We start from the raw sequence: 24,657 nt of genomic DNA, 5'->3' as shown, positions 1-24,657 counted from the left end.
TCGCTGCTGCAATGTAACAGACCTCTTCTGCAACCAGACAACGTGGTAGCACTCACACTTTACACGTTAGCCCAAGACTAACCTGCGAGAAAATAAACTATCAAATTTGGGCTTTGGATAAGAGCCATAAATTGGTGAGGCGCACCGGATGAATCAATATTTGCACACTCTCATCACACAAAAAAAGATAAACTGCCTTTAGACACCCTATGTGCGTTTTGAATCTGTGGATTTAAGTCCATATAATGGCAGATAGCTGGGCTGCACTGTGCGTTGACAGTTGCCGGTTCGACCTGTTGTCTGTCCCCTGTCCTGAGTTGCTGTTCCCATTTACCTGAGCCATCATTTTTCCTCTTGGAGTTCCTTTTCTCCGACTCGACGGGAGTGACCGGCGGCCTCCCGTAATCACCAGGAACACAGGATGCCACGTTAGGATTGTTGGAAGTCAAGTTCGAGTTGCTATCCACCAGGTTTGAAGGATTCGACCCGAGTTCAGGGGGGCCCGACTCGGGCTGGACACATAGAGCGTGCCTGGCGAGCGGAGGGGGCGAGGAGATCTGGGGGATGTGCCAGGTAGTTTGGGCAGCTGGATGTTGTTGCTGCTGCTGTTGGTGACCCCGGTGATGATGATGTAGGTGATGATGATGACGCTGAGCTGTAAACATGTTTTCTTCATTAGGAAATCCAGCTATGATACAAGAAGAAGACAGGTCTGGAAAAGCCACATGGTCTGATCTTCCGTTCAGAGCTAGTGGAGACTGAGAGAAGTGGTGCAGACTCTGGGCTGGGGCATGCGAGCTGCGCAGGCAGCTAAATATTGTATGATCCATGGTAGCGGGGTTTCAAGTTCCAAAAGGCTGGAATTATATCCAAAGCACCTTCGATTTCAAAGTAAACAGCTTCCAAAAATGCAAGGGTCTTTAAAAGCGATCTGGATCAATCGCTCCTTAACAGCCGGGACTCTCAGAGTAAACACACACACACACCAGCTAACCCTGAATCTCAGATGACAAGTGAAGCCAATCGGACGTTGTCCCAGGAGCTGGTTTAAGGGGGAAATCGTGGAAGATATATAAATAGTTGGTAACGTGAGAGGGGGGCTGGATCTTAGGCAAGGTCCCAACCACATGTGAAGCTACCTCCAAAAAAAAAAATCGGCCCTATAAATCATGGCAATTAACGACCGGAAATTCGCAGGCGTAGAGAAAGAGAAACAACTTCTCTCAAAGTTAAGGAAGCCTTCTTTTTTGCATTGCGCGAGATTTGTTTTGATTTGCTGCCGGCGAATGTAAAACTTGTCGCGCTTGCAGTTAACGGGTGAGGTGGAAGACGAGGCGAGCTGCGCTTTTTCCAAAAAAAAAATTCTTGGCACCTTCAGATGTCCAGAACGTTTGTACCTCGGGGAACGGAGCGGAGGGGGTTCCGAGAAACCTGTGGTTGTCAATCAGGGTCGCAAGAACTAGCGTGAGCTTTAAGTCTGACTGGAGCTTTTAAACCAAGAGGCTTGAGTAGAGTGGCAAGGAATGAGTGAACGGTGTGTGCGGGAGGGGAGGGGGCGGCTACAATTAACCCCCATAAAGAAAACAGGAACATCATAAAAACCGGACCCATGAAACTATAAACTTTCACATTTTATATTGTGTATTTCAGAAAAACGGATTTCCCAGTCCAACCAAACTTCCTTGCGCGGCGGCTCAGTCTTGATTTTATTTTGTCATTCGGATGGTTTTCACTGGGATTTATTTTTAATGAAAACTTTTCTGTTTAATTATTTATTTAAATGATTTTTGAATGTTCATACTGTTTTCGTTGAACCTAGTCTTCACCCTAATACTTGTGCGATAGTTCCTGAAATCTGGTCTGTTAAAAACATCAAGAGGTTCTACCCAATAAACCACAATTTAATTGAAAAAAATATATTTTAACGCGATACTTAATAATAAATACATCGTGGGATCTACATTTCCGGTCAAAAAACGTAAATATCGTTTATTGGCAGAGTTACTATTAAACAAAACTTAGCGACTGATGTATTGAAATCATTGCAAAAAAATATATATAACTGGTAAGAATCACAAAAGAACAGAATACACCAGGTAGGTTAAATAAAAAATGAAAACAGTATTTATGTCCTCAACCTAACAGGGAATTCTGGTGAAATAATTTAACTTCACATTGGAATCGTAATCCTTTTCTCAGATGCCTTTCTTCATTGTAGGTCAAAGTTTTAAACGTGCGTCGAAATTCTCGCTCATCCATATATCTGCTTCCGAAAGCGAAAATGTCACTGATGGGAAATCTGCAACCATAATTTTCGGGATTCTCTAAACTACTTAAAGCACACATTTAACGTATCTGGATCGGCGACATATTTCAAAATGAAATGATAAAATCGGAATGAGATCCGATTAAACCTCGCCAGCATATAACGTCGATAATAAGAGGTTCGGTTTTGCGTTGTTTGTACAGATGTGGGATGTTTGATATTGGTCTATCAAGGTGTTCCCTTTTCTCTTTCTGCAAAGATGTGACAGATTCTGAATGGCTTCTACTGCTTCGCTGAATCACCACAGATTCCCCATCCGGACGGGTCCAGTGTTTGGGCTGTGAAGCGCCGGTGCGTTTTGTTTTTGTCGCCGTTCCCTTCACAAATTCCCTCCGTGTTTCGGTCACATCGGTGCCAGGAGTTTAACTCACCCGGAGTACAGGAAAGAGCTGACGGCGGAGCCTCAGGTAATGCCTTTATTTTACAGTTGAAGTGAACTGATTCAAGTTAAGTTGGGCGGAATAATAATTGAGGCAGTGTTCGATGATAATTATCCCGATAGAATCAATTATCTCCCGTGAAATCGGCATCTCCTTGCAGGTAGCAGCAGGTACATTTCAGAACAAGATGGCTCGGTGGCTTTTCTTTTACTCCAGCCTCGTCGAAGTTTGGAACCGGCAAAGTTCTTATAATGCCCACATTACTACTAATCCTCTTGTCCGGCTAAATTTATTTTCATAATTTCAGTGAATGTTAAACAGCCACAAACCACCCCCAACAATTGCACAATGCCCATGGCTGAATTACTCAAACAGACCTCAGGTGTTTCCGTCTCTTGAATGATTCCATTTCACTTTTTGTTTCAAATGCCAAGCAGTAATTTGTTAATCATACCGAACGATGCGTTAACTTTGAGCAGTCGGTCCCTGAGTCACCAGCAGTAGGGTCCTTAGAGCAGATGCTATTTAGCCAGCCTTTGACGGAAGATTTTATTCGCGACGTTGGAAGTTGAATGGGAAACATTTGTGTTTTGCCACGGTATTGTTGCTGTGATTTTCCTGACCGCGAACATATTTACGGAGAAGGAAGCGAATCTTTTCTTTTGCTGCGGGAATCTCACGGTCGCGAAATCAACCTTTACAGTTATAGCTACTTAAAAAAAAAGAGAGAAATTGAGCTGAAAGTCGAAAGAATAAGACGGGCTCTAAACGCGACTCGGTACCTTTAGCTTGCTCTTCCCAGCAAGCATTTTCTTTTGGAATTTACCCGGTTCGCCAAAGCTCCCTGTCAGGAATGATCCCCTGATGCTGGAGACACCTGTGGGAATCTCACCTTGGCCTCTGGAAAACAGCGGCCAACAACCAACAATCCAGATTTGCAAGGGCAGGTCACTTCCCTTGTTTATGTGCCTTTCACATTACTGCTTCAGAGGTTTGATGCGTTATGTGGGGCGGGGGGGGGAGGAGGGGGATGAATGCATTCCTGTTTGAATAAGTGTAGGAAGGAACTGCAGATGCTGGTTTACACCGAAGACAGGCACAAAAAGCTGGAGAAGCTCAGCAGGTCAGGCAGCATCGCTGAAAAAGGAGTCTCGACCCGAAGCGTTGCCTATTCCTTTTCTCCGGAGATGCCGCCTGACCCGCTGAGTTACTCCAGCTATTTGTGTCCATCTCTTGTTTGAATAAGTGTTTAAGAAGGAACTGCAGATGCTGGAAAATCGAAGGTACACAAAAATGCTGGAGAAACTCAGCGGGTGCGGCAGCACCTATGGAGCGAAGGAAATATGCAACGTTTCGGGCCGAAACCCTTCTTCAGACTGGGTTTGAAGAAGGGTTTCGGCCCGAAACGTTGCCTATTTCCTTCGCTCCATAGATGCTGCGGCACCCGCTGAGTTTCTCCAGCATTTTTGTGTACCTTCTTGTTTGAATAAGATTATTTGAAAATGAAATGATCCACATCAACTCTTAAAAATATGTCGCCTTTATGTGAAAAATAAACCAATTGCAAAACGTTGCCAACATGAAGGGGAATATCTTTTGGGGTCGTTCGCTACCATCCGCAGTCACGGATAAAACAGTGCAGGATATGTTAACCTGGCGAATGATACAGGTGTGAGGCGAGATCCCCGAAATACAGTCTGCCGAGCGATGAATAAACGGGTGAGAAATGTACTAACCGTCAGCCTATATATTGAAAAATCTCCAAACTCGGGTTCAGTGAGTTTAAAAAAGTACATTAGACAAGAAACCTTTACAAATAGCGAAGCTTCGCGTATGGCAGCGCACACACCTGGTGAAAATGTCCCAAAGGGCGGAAACAGGCCCTTCGGCCCACTGAGCCAGCCGTCAAACACTCATTTACCTCAATCTCATTTCTGCCCGCATTCACATCAATTTCCCCATCTGAGCCCCATCCGACCACTCACCGACACACCGGGGGGAGGTGGCAGTCTATCGGGGAGATAAAGGGAGCACTTGGGGGGAAACTCCATAAAACAGTACCGGAGGTTAGAATCGAGCTCGGGTTCCTGGAGCAGTGACACAGGCTGCTCGAGTGAACGTTCAATTAAATGAATGGGGACAGAAAAGAATCAGATTAATTGAACTCATCAAAGGGTGTAGATTTAACATGAGCAGCAGGTGGAATAGAGGGCATCTGATGATTTTTTCTCAAACCAGTAAGTGCTGTAGTCGTAATCTGAAAACGCGACGGAGGCAGGTCTGAAACACCTTATCATCCATTCGCATCACAGGTATCATATATTCTGTTGAATGAGGCCAGCATTTGCCGTGAAGGTAAATACAAGGCTGTGAAGTAAATGTCTTGTTCTGTTCAGCCCTCACATTATGTGCCTTATGTGTTCACAAGGGATATTTGTAATAACCATTTAGGTAACATGAGGTTAACAGTGAACCTGTGGTGCAATGCATTAGACCACTATGGAATGTCACAGCGTTTAAAAAAAAACAATGTTATACTTGATATTCTCCATACAGTGAATGCTATCAGAGTAAGGTGTAAGTCAAACTCTTGTTCACACAAACATGCTGTTAATCTACCCACCCTCTGAATGGATTCAGATCTCTGGACCTTTCCCTCCTTCCGGGAGCATCTGTGCCCTTTGTTGCTATTGCAGATATCAAATTGGTCTTCTCAAGGGTGAACATGTGGATGGCCTCAGAACCTGCATGGACCAGTTGGCAGGAGTATTTGTGGGCATCTTTTAATTCTCATTACTCTATTCTGAGCTTCCTACCTGCTTTAAGAAGACCACTTTCAACCTGGTGCCAAAGAAAAACAAGGTGACATGCCTTAATGACATCCATCTTCATAAGTGCTTCAAGAGGCCATTCATGGTACATAGCAACGCAAGTCTCCCAGTAAGTCTTAATGCATTGAAATTTACCATCGGCCTCAACAGGTCCATGGCAAATGCCATCTCCCTGGCTATACACTCATCCCTAGAACACCGGGGTGACAAGGACGTCTACAATAGACTCCTATTTCGATTATACCTCTGCCTTCACCATAATTCCAACCAAACATATCTCCAAACTCCTGGACCTAGGACTCAGCAACCCACTCTGCAACTGGGACCTTAACTTACTGACCCATAGACTGCAAACGGTGAGGATAAGCAACAGAACATTCATTATGATCATTCTCAACACTGGTGCCCACAAGGCTGCATTCTCGTGTCCTTACCATACTGCCAATACATTCATGGTTGTGTAGCCAAATTATGCGCTAACATGTTTGCCGATGGCACCACCATGGCTGGGCAGATCTTCAACAATGAAGAGATGGAGTACAGGAAGGAGATAGAGAGCTGAGAATAATGGTGTCAAGACAGCAACCTATCCTTCAATGTGAGAAAAATGAAGAAGCTGGTCAAAACTTCAGGAAGTTGGGTGAAGTACATGCCCCAGTGTGCATACATTGAGGTGGTGTGAAGATGTTTGTGAGCTGCCTGGAATGAAGGGTTTGGGAGAGATTGGATAGACTTGTATTGTTTTCTCTGGAATGTCAAAGGTTGAGGAGTGACGATAGAAGTATATACAATTATAAGAAGCATAGTTAGGGTAGACAGTCAGAATCTTTTTCTCAGTGTAGAAATGTCCAACAGCAGAGGGCATAGCTATAAGGTGAGAGGGGAAATGTTTAATGGAGATGTGCTGTGCACGTTTCTTTACACAGAGGGTGGTGGGGGCCTGGAATGCAGTTATTGAGGTGGTTGTGGAGGCATATGCCATAGTAACATTTAAGTGGCTTTTTGATAGGCACATAGACGTGCAGGGAATAGAGGGATATGGATCATGTGCAAGCCAATGAGATCAGTTTAGCTTGGCATAATGTTTGGCACAAACATTGCGAGCCAAAGGGCCCATTCCTGTGCTGTACTGTTCTACGTTCTATAAGGTACTTCACCGACCACAAATATCATCAACAATATCTCCTGGTCTAATCACATTGATTCTGCAGTTAAGACAGTCTACTTTTTTATAGATAGATTAATCGGCCTCTTTAAGTTTCCCCTTATATGTGGGGAGTGGAAAAGTGGGATAACATAGAACTAGTGAACGGGTGATTGATGGTCTCTGTGGACTCAGTGGGCCAAAGGGCCTGGTTTCTTGCTGTACCGCTAAACTAAACTAAACTAATTCTTCAGAATATGAAGGAAATTTGGCATGCTTCCAATGACTCGGACTAATTTCTACAGATGCACCATAAACATGATACTATCCAGATGTATCACAGCTTGGTTTGCCAACTGCCATGCCCAAAACTGCAAGAAATTGCGGGGTTTTGTGGATGCAGCCCAGTCCATTACACAAACTATCCTCCCCACCACCCCCCACCCCCTTTCCCGCCGACTTCTATCGACTCCATTTGCACCATGCTGCTTTGGGAATACAGCCAACATAAGCCACTCACACCCCAGTCATTCTCTCTTCTCACCTCTCCCTTCAGGCAGAAGATATGAAAGCTTGAAAGCATATATAAAATCAGCTTCTTCCCCACTATTATTCGACTCTTGAACAGACCTCTCATAAGCAAAAGATGTATCCCCAATCACACATCTACCATGTAGCAGCCTTACTTGTATTTATCTGATCTTTCTCTACAGCTGTAACACTATATTCTGCATTCTGTTTTATTTCTCTTATTTATTCGAGTACTTCCCGTTGTACTCATGTATGGTTTGAATAAACTCATGTATGGTATGATTGCCTGGATAACAAGCAAAACAGAGGTTTTCACTGTAGCATTGTATACATGACAATAATAAACAATACCCAAACTAATATCTAAATATCTGCGTTGAGACTATAAGAAAAATAGAAAGCGCAATAACTTACCAAGCAACTGGCAGAGAAGCAGATAAAAATGGAACAGTATTGTTATATGGTTATATGGTTATTATTAGTAAAACAAGTTAACAAAAGGGTGTTATACCTACATAGTTCATTTGTTGACACAAGAGAATGTAGATCCTGGGATCTTGAGCGAAATAAAAAAACTGCTGGAGGAGCTCAGCAGGTCAGGCAGCATCTGTGAGGGGAATTGGACAGATAATGTTTCAGCTCGTGACCTTTTTTCATTAACAATTTACTTGTTTTCGAAGAACATGGCTGATGTTTATCAACCTTTATTTGAATTAATTAATTTAAATATTTGTTAATGAGAATCTCAATTTTCTAAGTCATTTTACCCTTGAATTTCATTTAAACCTTGGTGCTGTATCATCAGCTATTGGACAGATGGCCAGATTCAGTGTAGATGCTGGATCCACAATCTCTACACAAAAAAGACCAAGTAAACATAACCGCAACACAGGAGCACGTTAACCTCTTGCCTTCAAATATTGTTTTTGCTTATAATGATGTCACAGGACAGAGATACATTGTCCAAATTGTTTTTTATGTAAGTTTTTTTCCTTTGTCAATGTAAATCACAAAATGTTCAAAATATTTATGCACTTTTAAAATATGCATGCACCTAATAAATATGACAGATTTATTACAGACATTTTTTATCAGATACAGATAGAAACATAGAAAATAGGTGCAGGAGTAGGCCATTCGGCCCTTCGAGCCTGCACCGCCATTCAATATGATCATGGCTGATCATCCAACTCAGTATCCTGTACCTGCCTTCTCTCCAGACCCCCTGATCCCTTTAGCCACAAGGGCCACATCTAACTCCCTCTTAAATATAGCCAGTGAACTGGCCTCAACTACCTTCTGTGGCAGAGAATTCCAGAGATTCACCACTCTCTGTGTGAAAAATGTTTTTCTCATCTCTGTCCTAAAGGATTTCCCCTTTATCCTTAAACTATGACCCCTTGTCCTGGACTTCCCTAACATCGGGAACAATCTTCCTGCATCTAGCCTGTCCAATCCCTCAAGAATTTTGTAAGTTTCTATAAGATCCCCCCTCAATCTTCTAAATTCTAGCGAGTACAAGCCGAGTCTATCCAGTCTTTCTTCATATGAAAGTCCTGACATCCCAGGAATCAGTCTGGTGAACCTTCTCTGTACTCCCTCTATGGCAAGAATGTCTTTCCTCAGATTTGGAGACCAAAACTGTACGCAATACTCCAGGTGTGGTCTCACCAAGACCCTGTACAACTGCAGTAGAACCTCCCTGCTCCTATACTCAAATCCTATTGCTATGAATGCTAACATACCATTCGCTTTCTTCACTGCCTGCTGCATCTGCATGCCTACTTTCAATGATTGGTGTACCATGACACCCAGGTCTCATTGCATCTCCCCTTTTCCTAATCGGCCACCATTTAGATAATAGTCTACTTTCCTGTTTTTGCCACCATCATGGTAAATGTTCATATTTGGTAACCATACTTAAAATTTCAAGCATTATTTTATTTCTTTTTTATCGTGTAATAAAAATTAAATTGCTTGATTTGAGTATAATACATCTTGATGTTTGTACAGATTTTCTGCAAGGCTGGCCATTTATGCATTTTACCACAGGTTTGAGGTTTAATGGATAGAAAAAAGATGCATCACAAATACGCTTCAGATATTAGGGGAACTAATTGATTGAAAGATATAGCATGGAAGCAGGCCCTTCAGCCTACTGGGTCCACATCAACCTTAATCACCCATTCACACTAGTTCCATGTTATCCAACTTTTGCATCCATTCCCTGCATGCTTGGGGTAATTTCACAGAAGCCAATTAACTGACAAACCGGAATGTCTTTGGGATATGTGAGGAAACCAAAGCACCTGGAGGAAATGCACGTAGTTACAAGGATAAAGGGTAAACCCCACACAGACAGCACCTGAGGTCGCGATGGAGTCCTGGTCTCCAGCACTGTATAGTTCACCAAAATGGATGGGAGGATAATGACATATAATAGTAAGATTAAATGAGAACTTACCAGTTTGAAGTTTGATCTGCATTTTATGAGGAGTTACGATGAGGGATTATGTGAAGAGCCCGCTCAGCACGCATGCGCGGCATACTTCAAAGCAGCGGTGTGGAATCACAGATAGACACAGTTATTGAAGTAAACATAATAAAGAAAAGGAGACATCAGTTTATCAGTTTGACCCATATTAATGAGGGTGGGAGCGGAGGGCACGTAATCCCTCATCGTAACTCCTCATAAAATACAGATCAAACTTCAAACTGGTAAGTTCTCGTTTAATCTTACTATTTTACTTCGGAGTCACGTGAGTGACTACGTGAAGACTTCAAAGCTCTGTGATTTCAAACCGTGTAACAGTTATTACTTCACTCACTGCCGAAGTCCTTGAGGGAGGAAGTGTGTTATCGTAATCAACCAATGAATCTGTTTGTAGAAAAACACAATGGTATTTTTTAACAATAACAACAAAGAAATTAAATTGCTCCCCTGGGCTTAAATTAAATATTTGCAGTCTGTAAAAAAAAATTTTGCAAATAAAGCAGGTTTTGCCAATGGCTTATTATAACATTTCTGAATGGTCTTTTCCCCCCGACCATCCTGCTGTAGCCAGGATGTGGTCTATAGGCACGTCCATTCTTTTAGCCGTTGACGCGGATGCTGCCCTGGTGGAGTGAGATTTGTACATGTTAGTGTTTATCCCAGCAGCTTTTAGCCCCTGCTTGAGCCATCTCGAAATGGTTTGGCTCGTCACCCGACCATAAGGTTTTTTATGACTGACCCACAAGGCTTTTCATCTCCCTCGAATATTTTTGGTTGTGTCTATGTAGGATAGTAGGTGGGTCATGGCACATAACCGTGGTTCTGGCGGGTAAGCCCGGAATTCCACAACTGGATTAGATGTTCCTGGTCTGCTCTGTTTGATTATTCCCTGGATAACGACAGAGATCTGGTCTGGAGCTGTGAGCATGCTGTCCAGTCGCAATAGGTGTAGTGACTGGACCATCTGTGCAGATACGTGCCATCAACATGAGTGTTTTGAGAATAGATTGTTCCAGGTTGAGGGACCTGGCTGGTGGCCATCCCCTGAGGTACATCAGGACCACACTGACATCCCATGTATGGGTGTACCTTGGTCTAGGGGGTTAGAGTTGTAAATACCCTTCATTAGTTTGACCACCAGCGGGTGGGACCCCATGGCCTGTTGTCCTGGAGCTGGTTTTAAATAGACAGACAGGGCACTTCTAGCTGTGTTGATGGCTCTGTAGCTGAGTCCTTCATCGTGGTGAAGGTTCGCCAGGAATTCCAGTACGTTGGTAACTGTAGCGGTTGAGTAGGTGGTCCCTGTATCCAAGCAGTACTTCTCCCATTTTTTGATGCTGGACAAGTGCTGTTTTTTAGTGGATGTTCGGAGGGATGCTGACATGGTGTCGACGGTTTGTTCTGATAATCCCAGTCCCAGAAGTGGTTTGTGCAGAATCTGCAACCCAGGAGTTTGATTTTTTCATGGCACGGGTGGCTTGTGCCCGACACTGGGTGTTAATAACTCTGGGTCACTGGGGAATACCATCGGAGTTTCAACAACCATGTCATGGAGTATTGGGAACCATGGCTGCGTAGGCCAGTCGGGTACTATCAAAATACCTGAAGCAGAGTCCATTTGTATTGTGCGTAGTCCCCGACTGATGAGGCAGAAGGGAGGAAATGCATAGAAGAAGAATTTCCCCAATCCAGCGCGAACGCATCTACCGCTGCTGCCTCAGGGTCTGGTTCCCAAGCGATATACACAGGTACCTGGTGATTTAGCCTTGATGCAAATAAATCGATATCTGGCGTGCCATATTGCTTGATAACGTTAGCAAATTTTTGGGGGTTTAACATCCATTCGATGTTGTCATTAAATTTACGTGACCTGGTGTCTGCCACTGTATTTAGCTTACCTGGCAGGTAAGTTGCTGATAGCCAAATATGTCTTTCGACACACCATTGCCAAATTGTGTTGACCAACTTGTCGCATGATACCGATTTTATGCCGCCCATATGGTTAATGTAGGCCACCACCGTAGTATGGTTTATTTGTAACCGCACATGCAATTGATGCATATTTGTGCATATGCTTTTAAACCATAAAAGTCACCCAACATCTCTAGATAATTAATGCCCAGTGTAAGTGTAATGATGACTCTGGGTTAGTTCATCTACTACCTGTGCTGGATATAGAGTTAGTTGCTCCCCAGCCTTGAGCACTGGCATCTGTTTGGATAACTAACGTAGGGTTAGTGATGATAATAGGGCTGAAAACTATGCCAAACGTTTTTTGCCCACCACTGTAGTCTGATATTGCTTCAGTGGGTAACTTCATGACACGATCATAATGACCTGTATGTCGTTTTGGTGCCTGTACCTTTGCTCTTTGTAAGTTTTGACAGTGCAAAGGTCCGAATTGTGTAGCCGGAAATGCTGCTACCATTTTCCCAATTACTCTGTTACTTGTCGAATAGTTGGTAGTTCGTTGACCATTAAATTGTTGCATGATTGTGCCAATTCAACTGTTTTGTCTCTTGGCAATGTTACAGTCACGTAGACTGAATTAATTGTGAAGCCCAAGTAGTCCATGATTGTGGATGGCTTCAACTAAGATTTATCTGGATGTAAGACAATCCCAGGGTTTCGAATAACTGTTTGGTATCTGATACAGCTAACATATTCAATTCCATGGTCTTGCCTACTATTTAAGATATCATCAAGATATGCCATGACAATATGTTTTTGTCTTCTGAATATTGCCAGAGCTGGTTTTAGTATCTTGGTGAATAATCTTGGGCTGATGTGAACCCATTGGGTAACACTTTAAACTGCCATAGCTGCCCCATCCAGGTAAATCTCAGGTATCTGCGATGATCCTTGTGAATGGTACTAAATAGTAAACATCTTTAAGATCAATGCTTGCCATGAAGTATCCTTTGGAAATTAGTTGTTTGGCAGTAACAACCATTTCCATTTTGAAATGTATATACTTAACAAACATATTTAGTGAAGTTAAGTCAATGATAATGCGACATACACCATCTTTTTTGGGTTTAGTGAATATATTTGATACGAATTCCAAGGGTTCATGTTTTCCCATGATACCCTTTGTAATTAGTCTCACCAGTTCAGCTTGTCCCGCTCGTTTCTTTAACGGAGAGGGGAAAATACCCTCTGGGATGAATGTTGAACTGGTGGCAATTTTTCTAGTATGAATTGTATTTGTATCCACTAATGCCATTGAGTATATACTGATCACTCATGATAGACTCCCGTGCTTCTTTAAACAGGTGTAATCTCCCCCCTGTTAGTATTAAGCCCCTATTCTCTATATGCTGGTAGGAACCAGACCCTCCTACCTCCACGGTTATGGGTATTCTTCTGTTTCCTGCCGGTCCAACGAGTCTTGCACGTTGTCTGACGTGGCGGTGACGTTGGGGGGTGGCGCATTTTCCATGGGGTCCGCTCTGGGCCCTGGTCTAAAGAAGACTTCCGGGGATAGAATGCGGACCCCGAGCTTTCACCAGTCCCATATGGTAGACGTCTACTGATGGACGCGATGGGGTGCTGCTACTTAGGAATTATTGTTTTTGGTTTGCTCGTCCCGGGGCCTGCCCTCATGAGACCGAAAGTTTTTTAAGGCCTCTTCCATATCCTTCATATGCTTTGTGAGGTTTTTGCCAAAGAGCAGTGGGTCTGGCTCAGTGGCTGGGGTATGCACAACCTCGCAAATTTAGGATTTTATGGCAGGTCTTATGATTTGTTTACGAAGGTTGTGGTCATCTCCGTATTTGTCCACGGAACGAGCAAACGATGTGATGGCTGACGTCAGGAGCCTGAGGATCCGCTGCAGTTTTAGCTCCTGGTTCCGAATATTTGCCCCAACGTGCCCCCACTTTTGGCTGTTTACAGCCGGCACTTTAAGGGACTCACAGTTCTCTGGAGCTGTATACGTTTCTAAGGCCTCATTGACCACCTCTCCTGTAGGGGCCTGTTGGAGAGGTGGTTAATGCTGGCCGCTGGTTTGGCCTTTAACGGCCTCCTGCACGTGGGGTTGCCACGTAGCGGTCCACCACACCTAGCAGCTCTTCCTGTTCCTGCACCCCTTGCATACTCCCGAGATCTTCAGCCATCGTCCCCTCTTCTTGACCAGCCCAGTCCTGGTCACCAAAGCTACCCTCGGGTAAGGAGGAAGCAATGGGCAGTGCACAAGGCACTGTGGAGGGAGTGCCTGAACTCCCCCTGCGAGAGCGCCCCTCACGAAGCGCGTCTCGCTGGAGCTCCTGCTCCAGGAGCCGCTCCATGCAGCTCAGGCGGCTGTCTCTCCCCCGGGCGGGTGGAGAGACGTCCCCGTCCGACAAGTCAGAAGCCACCGGCCGGACGCCTCTTCCGTGGCTTTACTTCCAGCCCGCTGCTCAGGCGCTAGCGGGCTGGGCTCGGCACAGTGTCGGGGAATAGCGGAGCGCCCGGTAAGCGGTCCTACCGCCTTGTTGCTGCCCCCCCCCCCAGATGGAACGCTCCTCCGTGGAGTCGAGCGGGGGACAGGTTTGTCCAAGAGCCTTTCTTCTCTGCCTGAAAAGCAGAAGGCTCTCCTGTGAAAGAAAACCCGACCTCAGAGCTCACCTGACGGTTCGTTCTTTCACCCCGTAGCGAGAGCGCCTGGCTCTTCACGTAGTCACTCATGTGACTCCGAAGTAAAATTATTCAGTATCCTTGGATCTGATGTAAGCAATTTAATGCTGCCTGCTCATTCACATTATTGCTGCTTGCAGCCACGTTTAACAATGCTTTTCATTGTCTTCAAGGCTCAGCATGGGCCCATGTTTGTGAGAGGCAAGTTTAAATTAAAGCAAGCATCCATAATATATTGCTAGACTGCATCGCTTAAAGGAGAAGCACATTTTAGCTGCACTGATCTGGGAGATATTTTAAAAAACAGCACATCATGGAAGATAGCATATCAGTTTACCCGTTCTGTGACAGAGATTCAAATAATGAGAACTTGGCCTGCAATTATAGGGGAGCAGCAAATGTATATCGCAAAGGCATTGGGAAGCAAAACAGGAGTCAAAATGGACTGCATATGCTGAAATCTTGAGCCAAGCATAAAGCGCTGGAGGAGCTCAGTGGGTCAGGCAGCATCTGTGAATGGAAGTGGTCAGTTAATGTTTCGGGAATGGATTTCTCTTCGGACTGATTAAGTAGAGGGATGATATCTGATAGAATAAGTTGGTGGACCCAGAAAAGGAAGAGTTGATACTCCAGAGAAAATATGTACAGCCTACTCAATCTCTCTCCTAACATATCACATCATCACAAATGGTATGCAGCACTTCATGTGTAGTTTCAGTAAAACAGTATATAATTGCAATAAGATTTATTTACTCTAACATTGCAGTCTTTTTGTACCTGCGTCTAATAAACCATTTGTTTCCACCATTCCTTGCTGTACCAGCATATGAATTTACTATGATTCATGCACAAGCATTCCCAACTTCTTGCAAATGTGACCTTTTTAAAAGATTCTATTTTTCTCTCATTTTCCAAACCAAATGGAAACTTCTCATTCCTCTATAGTGCCATAATCTCAACAACCAATTTAACTTGTTTATGTCTTTGTATTTTCCTTTAACTATATTTCTTTTCACTTTGTTTTGTATTGGCAGCTGACATAGACACATGGCGTTCAGTCCTGTCATATACTGTAGGTCATTAAATGGGTGTAAAAAGCTCAAGACCAAACGCTGTTCCTTGAGCAGCGGGATCCCACAAATTACAAACAGTCAACCAGGAAATAACTTCATTCATTCTCACTCTCTGTTATCCTTCCATTGTGTAATCTTCAGTTAGCTTTACTATATTACTCTGCAACACTCGAACCCGCATTTTGTGTTAAAAGTTCTTGTGTGCCATCTTTTAAATGCCTCCTTCCATCTATGTCATTGGTTGCATCCTTAAGAAACTCTAATTGGTTTGTAAAACATAATCCCCATTTCATCAATCTGTGGTGTCTTTCACAGGCAATGTAATAATCAAATGGATGGTTGATTACCATGTCCATAATAATACATCACAGTAATTTTCCAGCTAACAACTTCAGGTTAATGGCCTATAGTTTCTTCTTTATATTTTGCCCTCCAATCTCTAGTTCTAATCTTACAACAAAAGCAATATCATGGAATTATGGAAACTAACAGCACAGTCGGCATTTAGAATCTTTGAAAAATAAGTTGTGACTAAATTTATGTATTCACTTTATAACATTTTGTTGATCTTTCCCAAATTCCTGTCTATCAATTTGTAATTATTTGTACCCATCTTCCACCATCACATTAGACAGATGATTTAGCAATCTCTGAGTATGAAATAATTCACTTTATCTTCCCTCCACTTCTTTTGCTAATGATTTTGAATCTGTCGATTGTCCAAAATGGCACATCATACAATTAGAATATCCCATTTAATGGCAAGATCACTCATACTGTCTGCAATGTGAGCATTTGTCAATACATCTGTTATAATGCTGATGGTGTAATGGAGGATCAAGGAGATGTCATGGCTGGCTAAAGAAAAGCATGAAACAATAACCTTGCAAAGATACTTCTCCGTTAGCTTGAATTCAAATTCAAACACAAAATTACCTCCACCATTTGCTATTGTTTAAATTCTGAGTATTGTGATGCTCTTCAAAAAATACCCACATCCTTAGCCAAGCCGGGCAAGTGCAACAAAAATATTGATATTCACTTGACATATGCGGAAGTTGTCCAGATGTGCCCTCTCTACAAAAAGCAACAGCGGCCAATTAGTTCTTAACAACCTCCAATCAATCTTCAGAGAAGTGATATAAGATGACGTCAATTCTGCGAAAGCAGGATTTTTTTCTTTCAGCAGTTTTCTCCTCAAAGGTATTCAACTTGGATTCCTCCTGGGACCCGGAGCTCCATACTTCACTACAGCCTTGGCTGAAAACAAAGAAAAGTGCTGACTTCCTGAGGTGAGATGAGAGTACCCACACTAAGCATTAAACTGAATGTGGTATCCAGAAGGTCTAGTAAAAATGAAATCAATAGGAATAAGGAGGAAAAAAAAATCTCTGCACTCTTCCGGAGTCATAACTTTACATGAAGGAAGGTAGTTATGATTGTTGAAGGCCAGTCATCTCAGCTGCAGGACATTGGTGTGGGAATTCTTCATGGCAGTGTTTCAGATCCAATATTTTCAGCTGCCTCTTTAATAACCTTCAATCCACGATAGGCCAGAAGTGGGAATGTTCACTTCAGGTGCATAGTGTAACATTATGTTTGCAACTCCTCAGGTAGCAAAGTGGTCCAATCAAGTAAATAACGGGGCTTCAAAAGGCGCCCTGCATAGTTTGTGGTGAAAGACTCACCACCTGATTCTCCAAAGCCTTTCTACAATTTGCAACGCTCATGTTAGATGCATCCACCAACGTATTGGGCGCCGCTCCAGGAGACAGAGCGCATGGATCAGATGCGGATTGCAGCGGCACAGAACGGTGGAGGACGTCTACAGCTTTGCTTGCCCAGGCCAACCTTGCAACGCCACCAGGACAACAGGCCTTTATGGCCAGCTGGACTTAAAGCTCTCAGTGAACAACTATTTTTGCATTTTGCACTTATTTGTGGATTGTGCCTATGTATAGTGATACTACTGAACTGCATACAAAAAAGAATTCACCGTACCTCTGTACATATGATAATAAAGAATCTTTGAACCATTGGATTATCGTCCATTTGCTGGATGAAAGAAATTAGAGTGGCAGACCAAAAACTTGACATCACAAAGACAAAGGAATCTGCTTGATTGACTCAACTCAAGTCATTGTTTACCGTCATATGCATATGCACGATAATATGCAGAAACAATGAAAATCTTGCTTGCAGCAGCATCCCAGGCACATACTGAGATGACACAAAAAAGCATTACTTACACATAAATTCTGCAAGACTAAAAAAAAAGAAAAAGGAACGTGCAAAAACAAAACAAGGCATTCGCACAAAATTCAGTTCAAAAATAAAACTAGTTTATGGTAATGCAAGAGGTGTTATGTTGCCAAGCAATGATTTGTTGACATTGAACATGAGATCGTTGTTGCGGTACAAGCCAGCCAGGTCTTCAGTCTCTCTCTTGCTCATCACCATCTGTGATTCAGCCAACTCCATTGGTGTTGTCAGCGAATTTGTAGCTGACTTTGGAGCTGTGTTCAGCCACCAGAGGCACCGCAATACCCAATCCAAACTTTCACTTCCCACACAAAAAGCCTATTATGGCTCTTTCTTTTCCAAAATCATGTGGTAAATTGTCACATTTCTTCAACAGTACCTCTCAGATCCATGGTATCTACCATGTGGAAAGGCGAAGGTAGCAGGCACAGGGGCACCCCACCACATGGGAAAGCTTCCAAATCACACATGTCCCTTGTATGGAGACTCATCACTGTTCCTTCATCGGCACTGGATAAAAATCTTGGAATTCTTTCCCAACAGTTCATTATCTGGTTTAGGCTTATTATTGTCACTATAAAGACTATAACAGATCATAAAGGTGCTCACCACCACGATTTTTTGTAATTAGGTTTGGGCAGTAAAATTGACCCCAGCTAGCTACACGCATGTTTTACCAAAAATAACATTTTTTGTAACATTTAAAAAAATACAACTTTGCATTCAATAATTTTTTTTTAAATAGACTATTGGATATGTGAAAGCATTGTGTTCAAATATCCAGTGACTGTAATCAAACTAGTTACCAGAAATGCAATTATTTTTCAAAACAAAAATTGACCTTAGTCTTTCAAGGGTTAAGAGCATGGAAGTCATTTGAGTCACAGAGACAATAAATCTAAGATCTACTGAAGCTAAAGAAACCCTTTAGGGAGGAAGAGAATCCTGTTTGGGAAACAGTATATTGTGTACATGACGGTTTGAAGGCCAAATACACTGCATAATATTTTAAAAATGCCGAGATGAAAGTTATTGAACTTCCATCTGTCAGAAGCAACACCAGATCCCAATAAACTTAATCTCCTGTATTTCAGCCAGTTTCTCATTTGCATGAGGAACATTGTATTAATAAATCTCTCAATAGAAAATGTGAATTTTAATATACTGTTAATAACACAATGGACAATAAATTTCTTCCTCTGAAAAGTGTTTTTCTGAAAAGGTCAGTTGATCAGATTTATTGCTTTTCTTACTGACATAATTTCCATGCTCTGAACCCTCGTATGACTAAGATGAAAGTAAAAATGTACATGAGATTTAATATTATGTATGTGCATAATTCTCAGATTTATGCATTTCACTACAGTGACCTGGATTAAGGAAGACCATTAAGTTGGAATCAGTTTAGTTAGAAATAATATGATACATATCTGTTGGTTTAATTATTCCATCGATAATCAACTAACCAACCAAAAGTCACGGGATTGCGCTGCTCTTTTGTCAACTGTTTGTGTAGATGGTATTTGGCATTGGTATCCATTGAATACTCAAGAATTCAGAAAGCCATATGGGTAAAGAATTCACAAAATGTGGACAGAATATAACCAAAGATGAAAATAAAGAAATCATAATAAAGAAATCAGAGTAATTTATCAAGGAAAATGAACAAATACTCAAAAGGTTAGTCACATAAAAACAAAGTACAAATTTACTGAATGCAGATGTATACTGGTTGTTGATATAAAACAGAAGGAATTTATAGGGTAGGAAGTCTTCCAGAAATATTTTGTCACCTTTGTGATCATTAGCATACAACAATCATCGTCTCAGTAAGTAAAACTGCAGATAAAAGTTTTGATATTTTCAGCTGAACGACTTCTAAGCTACTGACTCCCTCAGGTCATTGAGGAGAAAAGTCTTTATGAAAATGCGCAAGGTAAATAAAGTGAACTGTATTAAATTAAAATTATAAAACCAGTAAATCACTTTCTAAATGAATCCTAATGCAAATTGTCTTCTAATATTTTCTTACTTTTCTTTTTAATTAAAGATAAATTGAAAAAAAAAAAATCTGAGTACTTGTCACAGGACTCATGTGCATGGTTCAAAGCTTCAATGATTCATAATAGTGTTATATTTCCAGATATTTTTCATTTAATGCAATGCCTACGCTTTTAATGGTGTTTACTGCAGTTGGTTTATGCATTTGCAAGAAATTTGTTGCTCTGGTAAAACCTGCCTCCTGTAGAAATCGTACAGTGCATCAAGTTTTAACAATTGAAGGATATTGAGCAAAAATGTTCACAAAGTGCTTTACAAATGAGTTAATGGAGGCAGAGTTGCAATTTAATATTTGAACATGTTTTTCCCATATCATTGCCAACACAAACCCAAAGTCTACACATATATATGATTGATTATATTACCAGCTTTCCTATTGCTAATTTATATTGCAGCCAGAAATAGTGCCACAGAAATACTTTGAGATGCGTGGATGATTTCTTTTCCCATCTCAGCAGGAGTTTGGGGAGGAGGTTGGAAGGGAAGGACAGGATTTTATTCCAGGATCCTCGGCATTCCCCAGAGCTCCATTAAGGAAGGGGGAAGGGCATCCTGCTGAGGCAGACATCTGCAGTACTCAGTAAGCAGCAGGAGAGTCATGTAACTCCTATCCACTGATGTTAAGTGTCGGATTTCGAAAGGATGCTCTCCTCAAATGATGTGACTTATTTGTACACATTATGATGAAGTTGAACAATGAGATGATTATTGTTACTATTTTGCTTCCACCATTTTATAACTTTTAGGCAATGCATTCCCTGAAAATACACTGTCTCTGTACAGTTCAGTCCAATGCATTTTTCATTCCATTATCTGCTGTAATGCATAACATCTTATTTGTATCATATGTGCAGAGATTATACATGATGTTAATCTCATCAGTTTGCATTAACTTTACAAGGAACAGATAATGATCGTGGAGACATCAGTGTATTATACAAGAAATTCTTGGCAAATATTAATTTTGAAATGCGAGCCAAGGAAATGATACAGTGCAAAACGATATAAATGACAGATTATCCTAATATCCATTTTTTTTCCATTACAGAAGGACATGTAACTATGAAGTAATTTCTATTTTCTAATTTCTATTTCCTATTTTAGAGGAAATGCTCCATAATTAACACGTTGGGAGTTTCAAATTGACAACACATGAGAAATAAAACAAAATCATGAGGTAACAATGTCTCCTTAAAAAGGCTACAAACCAGATCATTGCAGCATCGCCGAAAGGCGAAAAGCTGCACTTTGGGACCGTTAAAATGGACGGAGGCATACGCCTCTCATTTTCATGGTCAGAACTGATCATGGGGATGAAATGAGTGTGCTGGCCATACCATGGACTTAGGGGTGTGCTCAAGTCAGAGTTTGCATTGTTTAATTTAAACAGGATCTCCCAATCTGAAGTGGCATGTGTTGTCCAGTGACAAAGCTGCACAAGAGGCTGCAGAATAGGTAAATGTTTGCTGCACAGGGTAGAAAGGGGATCGAGTGTGTTCTGATCCGTTCCGACGTCGGCGTTCCGATCATCCCGGTGAGAGGGCCTGTACATTGGGTCGTCCGTAGCGGCGACTGTGGAGGGTTCAAAGGCCCCGACCACGGGTGAACAAAGAGGAAGGTGACTGAACTTTAATGCCTATCCTCACAGTGGGAACGTTCATTCTGCTGTGTGGAGATGTTTATGTTAAACTCTATCGTGTATTGTGTTCTTTTTATTTGTATGGCTGTATGGTAACTCAAATATCGCTGTACCAATTGGTGCATGTGACAATAAATGTGAGCCTGGACTTGAATTCCACTAAGATCATTATGTGGCTCAAAGTAAACTTTTGATAACTCTTTAGTGAGTGACTTTGGTCTTAGGCCATGCTTAGATGCACTATATAAAACATATTATTGCTGTCGGCAATGTAATTTTGAACCAGATGTATGTATTTATCTTTCTGTTTTACATAAATGTTGGGAACCAGCATGATGAAAGCATTTCTCCCGGTCAAATAATCAAGATTTGAGCCAAAACAGTAATTAACAAACCACACCTCAAGCCATTTTATTTTAAATTAAATATTTCTATTTGCATCACAAAAGTTTCAGTTGAACAAATAATCAAGCTCTCAGAACTGAATCATTTATTTTGAAGCCAGGCAAGGTTTGATCCAAGTGGAATATGCTGACTGTTACTTTTTACTTTCAGTTGTTGATGCAGAAGTTGGCAAAAAGAATAAATTCAATGACTGCACGAAAGTTTGTGATGCCTGAGAGATGCTTCGGAATGTAGGGTCTTCACATATTAATTGGATCGTTCTCAATTCGAATCCGAAAAGGTTAATCATCTTAAAAGTGACTTGACAACCTAATTCAAAAATATTTATTTGAATTTCTGGGACTGTGTCAGCAGAAACCTTTTCGTTCCTCGGTACTCACAGTGCTCATTTGGCTGAACTAAAAAAAAAACTTTCTTGACACGATTTCTTCAGTTTCTTGTGTCTCTTCAATCACTTTTATTTATTAGTATTTTATGAAGCAAATTACACCGTGTAACATTGGTCTGCTTTTATTCAGATGTATACTGACTCTGAGGGATGAACATTGAGTTATTTTGCAGTCCCCTACATTATGACCCATTTCCTTTTGCAAGTACTTGTTATCCCCCATCATCAGCCAGCTCCTTATCCATTCCCACAATTTACAAAGCACCTCTATATAGGCTCTGTGCCATTAAATGACCTTTAGTGCAGCATTTGGTGAAATCCCATTGGATTTCCACATAAGGCTGCAGGTCTTGCTAGTGGCTTTTCCAGCACATTTTCCTCAGCTCCACCATTCCTCAGATCAGGAATGTGACAGTGAAAAGGAAGAGGGGGGCATCTTAATTGGATCTCGGTCTGACAGGGGGAAATGTGCAAGTGTTGGTTCATCGGGTCGGACAGAAGTTTGATTTGGATGGCATCCAAAATACGTGACACTTCAGGGAGGAGCAGGATAACAAAAGCTAAATGCACATCTGGTTCAGCAAACTCTCAGTGGCTTTCTCTGGACTTCTCTTTTCTCAGCAAGTCTTTTCTCGTGCTTGCTTTCCAACTCATCCGGTTACTTCACATTCCTCCCTTCAAATGGCAAAGCAATGCAGAACCCAGCAGACATAAATAACCTTCAGAGCTTTCTCAGTCCCAAATGGTCTGTCCAGAGCTCAACAGCAATGCCTTGAGTTTAGAGTTTATTAGCAGTGTAAAGCGATGGAAAACGATGCGGGGATTTGGAAACCAAACTCGTCCAGTGCCCACTGAGGGAAGCATGCTTGAACAGCCATTGTTGGCAGATGGGCAGCAATGGTTTAAACTAGTAGTTAATGAGCAGTTAACTATAGCCAGAAGGGTCCTGATCTGAAACATCACCAGTTCATTTCCTCCAGAGATGCTGCCTGACCCACTTCAACGCTGTATTTCTTTAGATAGATAGATAGATAGATAGATAGATAGATAGAAAGATAGATAGATAGATAGATAGATAGATAGATAGATAGATAGATAGATACTTTATTAATCCCTTTTCAGGGAAATTCAAAGCCAGCAGCAGTACAATAAAAAAAGAACACACAATACACGATAAAAATTTAACACAAACATCTACCATAGCACAGCACTGTGGTGGAAGGCACAAAATTTGGCCAGTCCTCCTCCATTTTTCCCCGTGGTCGGGACCCCAACCCTCCGCAGTCACCGCTGCGGGCGTCCAGATGTTCAGACAAGCCAGCGGTCGGAGCTCTTCTTCTCCTGGGTACCCATCGAGGGATCCCAGGCTCCGGACACCGCGCCAACTGGAGCTCCACAGACCGTGGCTTCAGGCTGCCGTGGGCCAGCAAACGGAGCACTCCCCTCCGACGACCCCCGGCAAGGGCTCGTCCGCTCCGCGACGAAAACGTCCTTGCTGCGCCCGCTGCTGAAGCCCCAGGCGCGTTTCCGGGAAAGGCCGCACCGATCCTCGATGTTAGGCCACGGGGGAGGCGACATGGAAAAAGTTGCCTCTGCGTGGAGGAGGCGACCAAAACGGTTTCCCCCTTACCCCCCCCTACACCACCTCCCACACAAGACACACAGAGAAACATTAAAAACACACATTAAAACACACAAAAAAAACAAAAAAAAGTAGAAAAACTAACACGCTGCTGGCAGGGGTGCCGGCTCGTCGCACCCCCACCATTATTGGACAATATATGTACTCTTAGATTAGATTTACTTTATTAATCCCCTTATTCAGGGGAAATTCAGATGTCCTTGCAGCACACTAATAAAAATACAACATAGCATTCAAGAAGTTCAACACCAAAACACAAAAACATCCCCCCACAGTGGTTCCCACTGTGGGGGAAAGCACAAAGTCCAGTCCCCATCCTCTTGTCCACCCAGAGTCGGGCCTATTGAGGCCTCCACAGTCGCTGCCACGGCGCCCGATGTTCTCGCCGGGTGATGGTGCTCCAGCGTCGGGAGAACCCTCAGCGGTTGGGGTGCCAGGAACGGCCGCCTTCCCACCGGAGACTGCAGCTTCCAAGCCAACAGACCGCGTTTGACGGAGCTCCACACACTGGCGATCTCGGCGAGAGATCCCAGGCTCCGGGATGTAAAGTTCAGCGCCGCAGCTGGCCGCTCCACAGAATCGCGGCTCCACGATGTTCCCATCGGTGGTCCCAGCATACTGGAGTTCCAGCGCGGCGACCCAGGAAAGGCATCGCCCGCTCCGCAATAGCGCTCCAGCGCTGTGCCGCCGCCAAAGCCGAGGTTCTGGCCAGGTCCCCTCAGGAAACGTCGCTCCAGGACCCGCTGGTAGGCCGCGAGGACAGGTCGAAGGTGCTGCTCGGAGGAAGGCAGCCTCTCCGACCAGGTAGGGACTTGAAAAAGCAGTTTCCCCCTTCCCCCCCACACATAAAAAGATTAGACCCCC

At 42.7% G+C, this 24,657-nt stretch overlaps 1 protein-coding gene across 1 annotated transcript in view; it reads right to left on the bottom strand.

Moving 5' to 3' along the window:
- Window positions 1-2,530, bottom strand: part of meox2 (mesenchyme homeobox 2) — a 42,855-nt gene extending 40,325 nt beyond the window's left edge. Inside the window, exon 1 of the mRNA XM_033045558.1 lies at window positions 335-2,530. Coding sequence (XP_032901449.1) covers window positions 335-830 — 496 coding nt within the window. The 5' untranslated portion in view covers window positions 831-2,530. The remainder of the gene's footprint in view (window positions 1-334) is intronic.
- Window positions 2,531-24,657: the final 22,127 nt, after the last annotated feature.

Source organism: Amblyraja radiata, chromosome 2 (assembly GCF_010909765.2).
Source record: "Amblyraja radiata isolate CabotCenter1 chromosome 2, sAmbRad1.1.pri, whole genome shotgun sequence".
Classification (NCBI taxonomy): Eukaryota; Metazoa; Chordata; class Chondrichthyes; order Rajiformes; family Rajidae; genus Amblyraja; species Amblyraja radiata.
The sequence above is the reverse complement of the archived record's forward strand: the minus strand, read 5'-3'. Positions and strand labels throughout refer to the sequence as shown.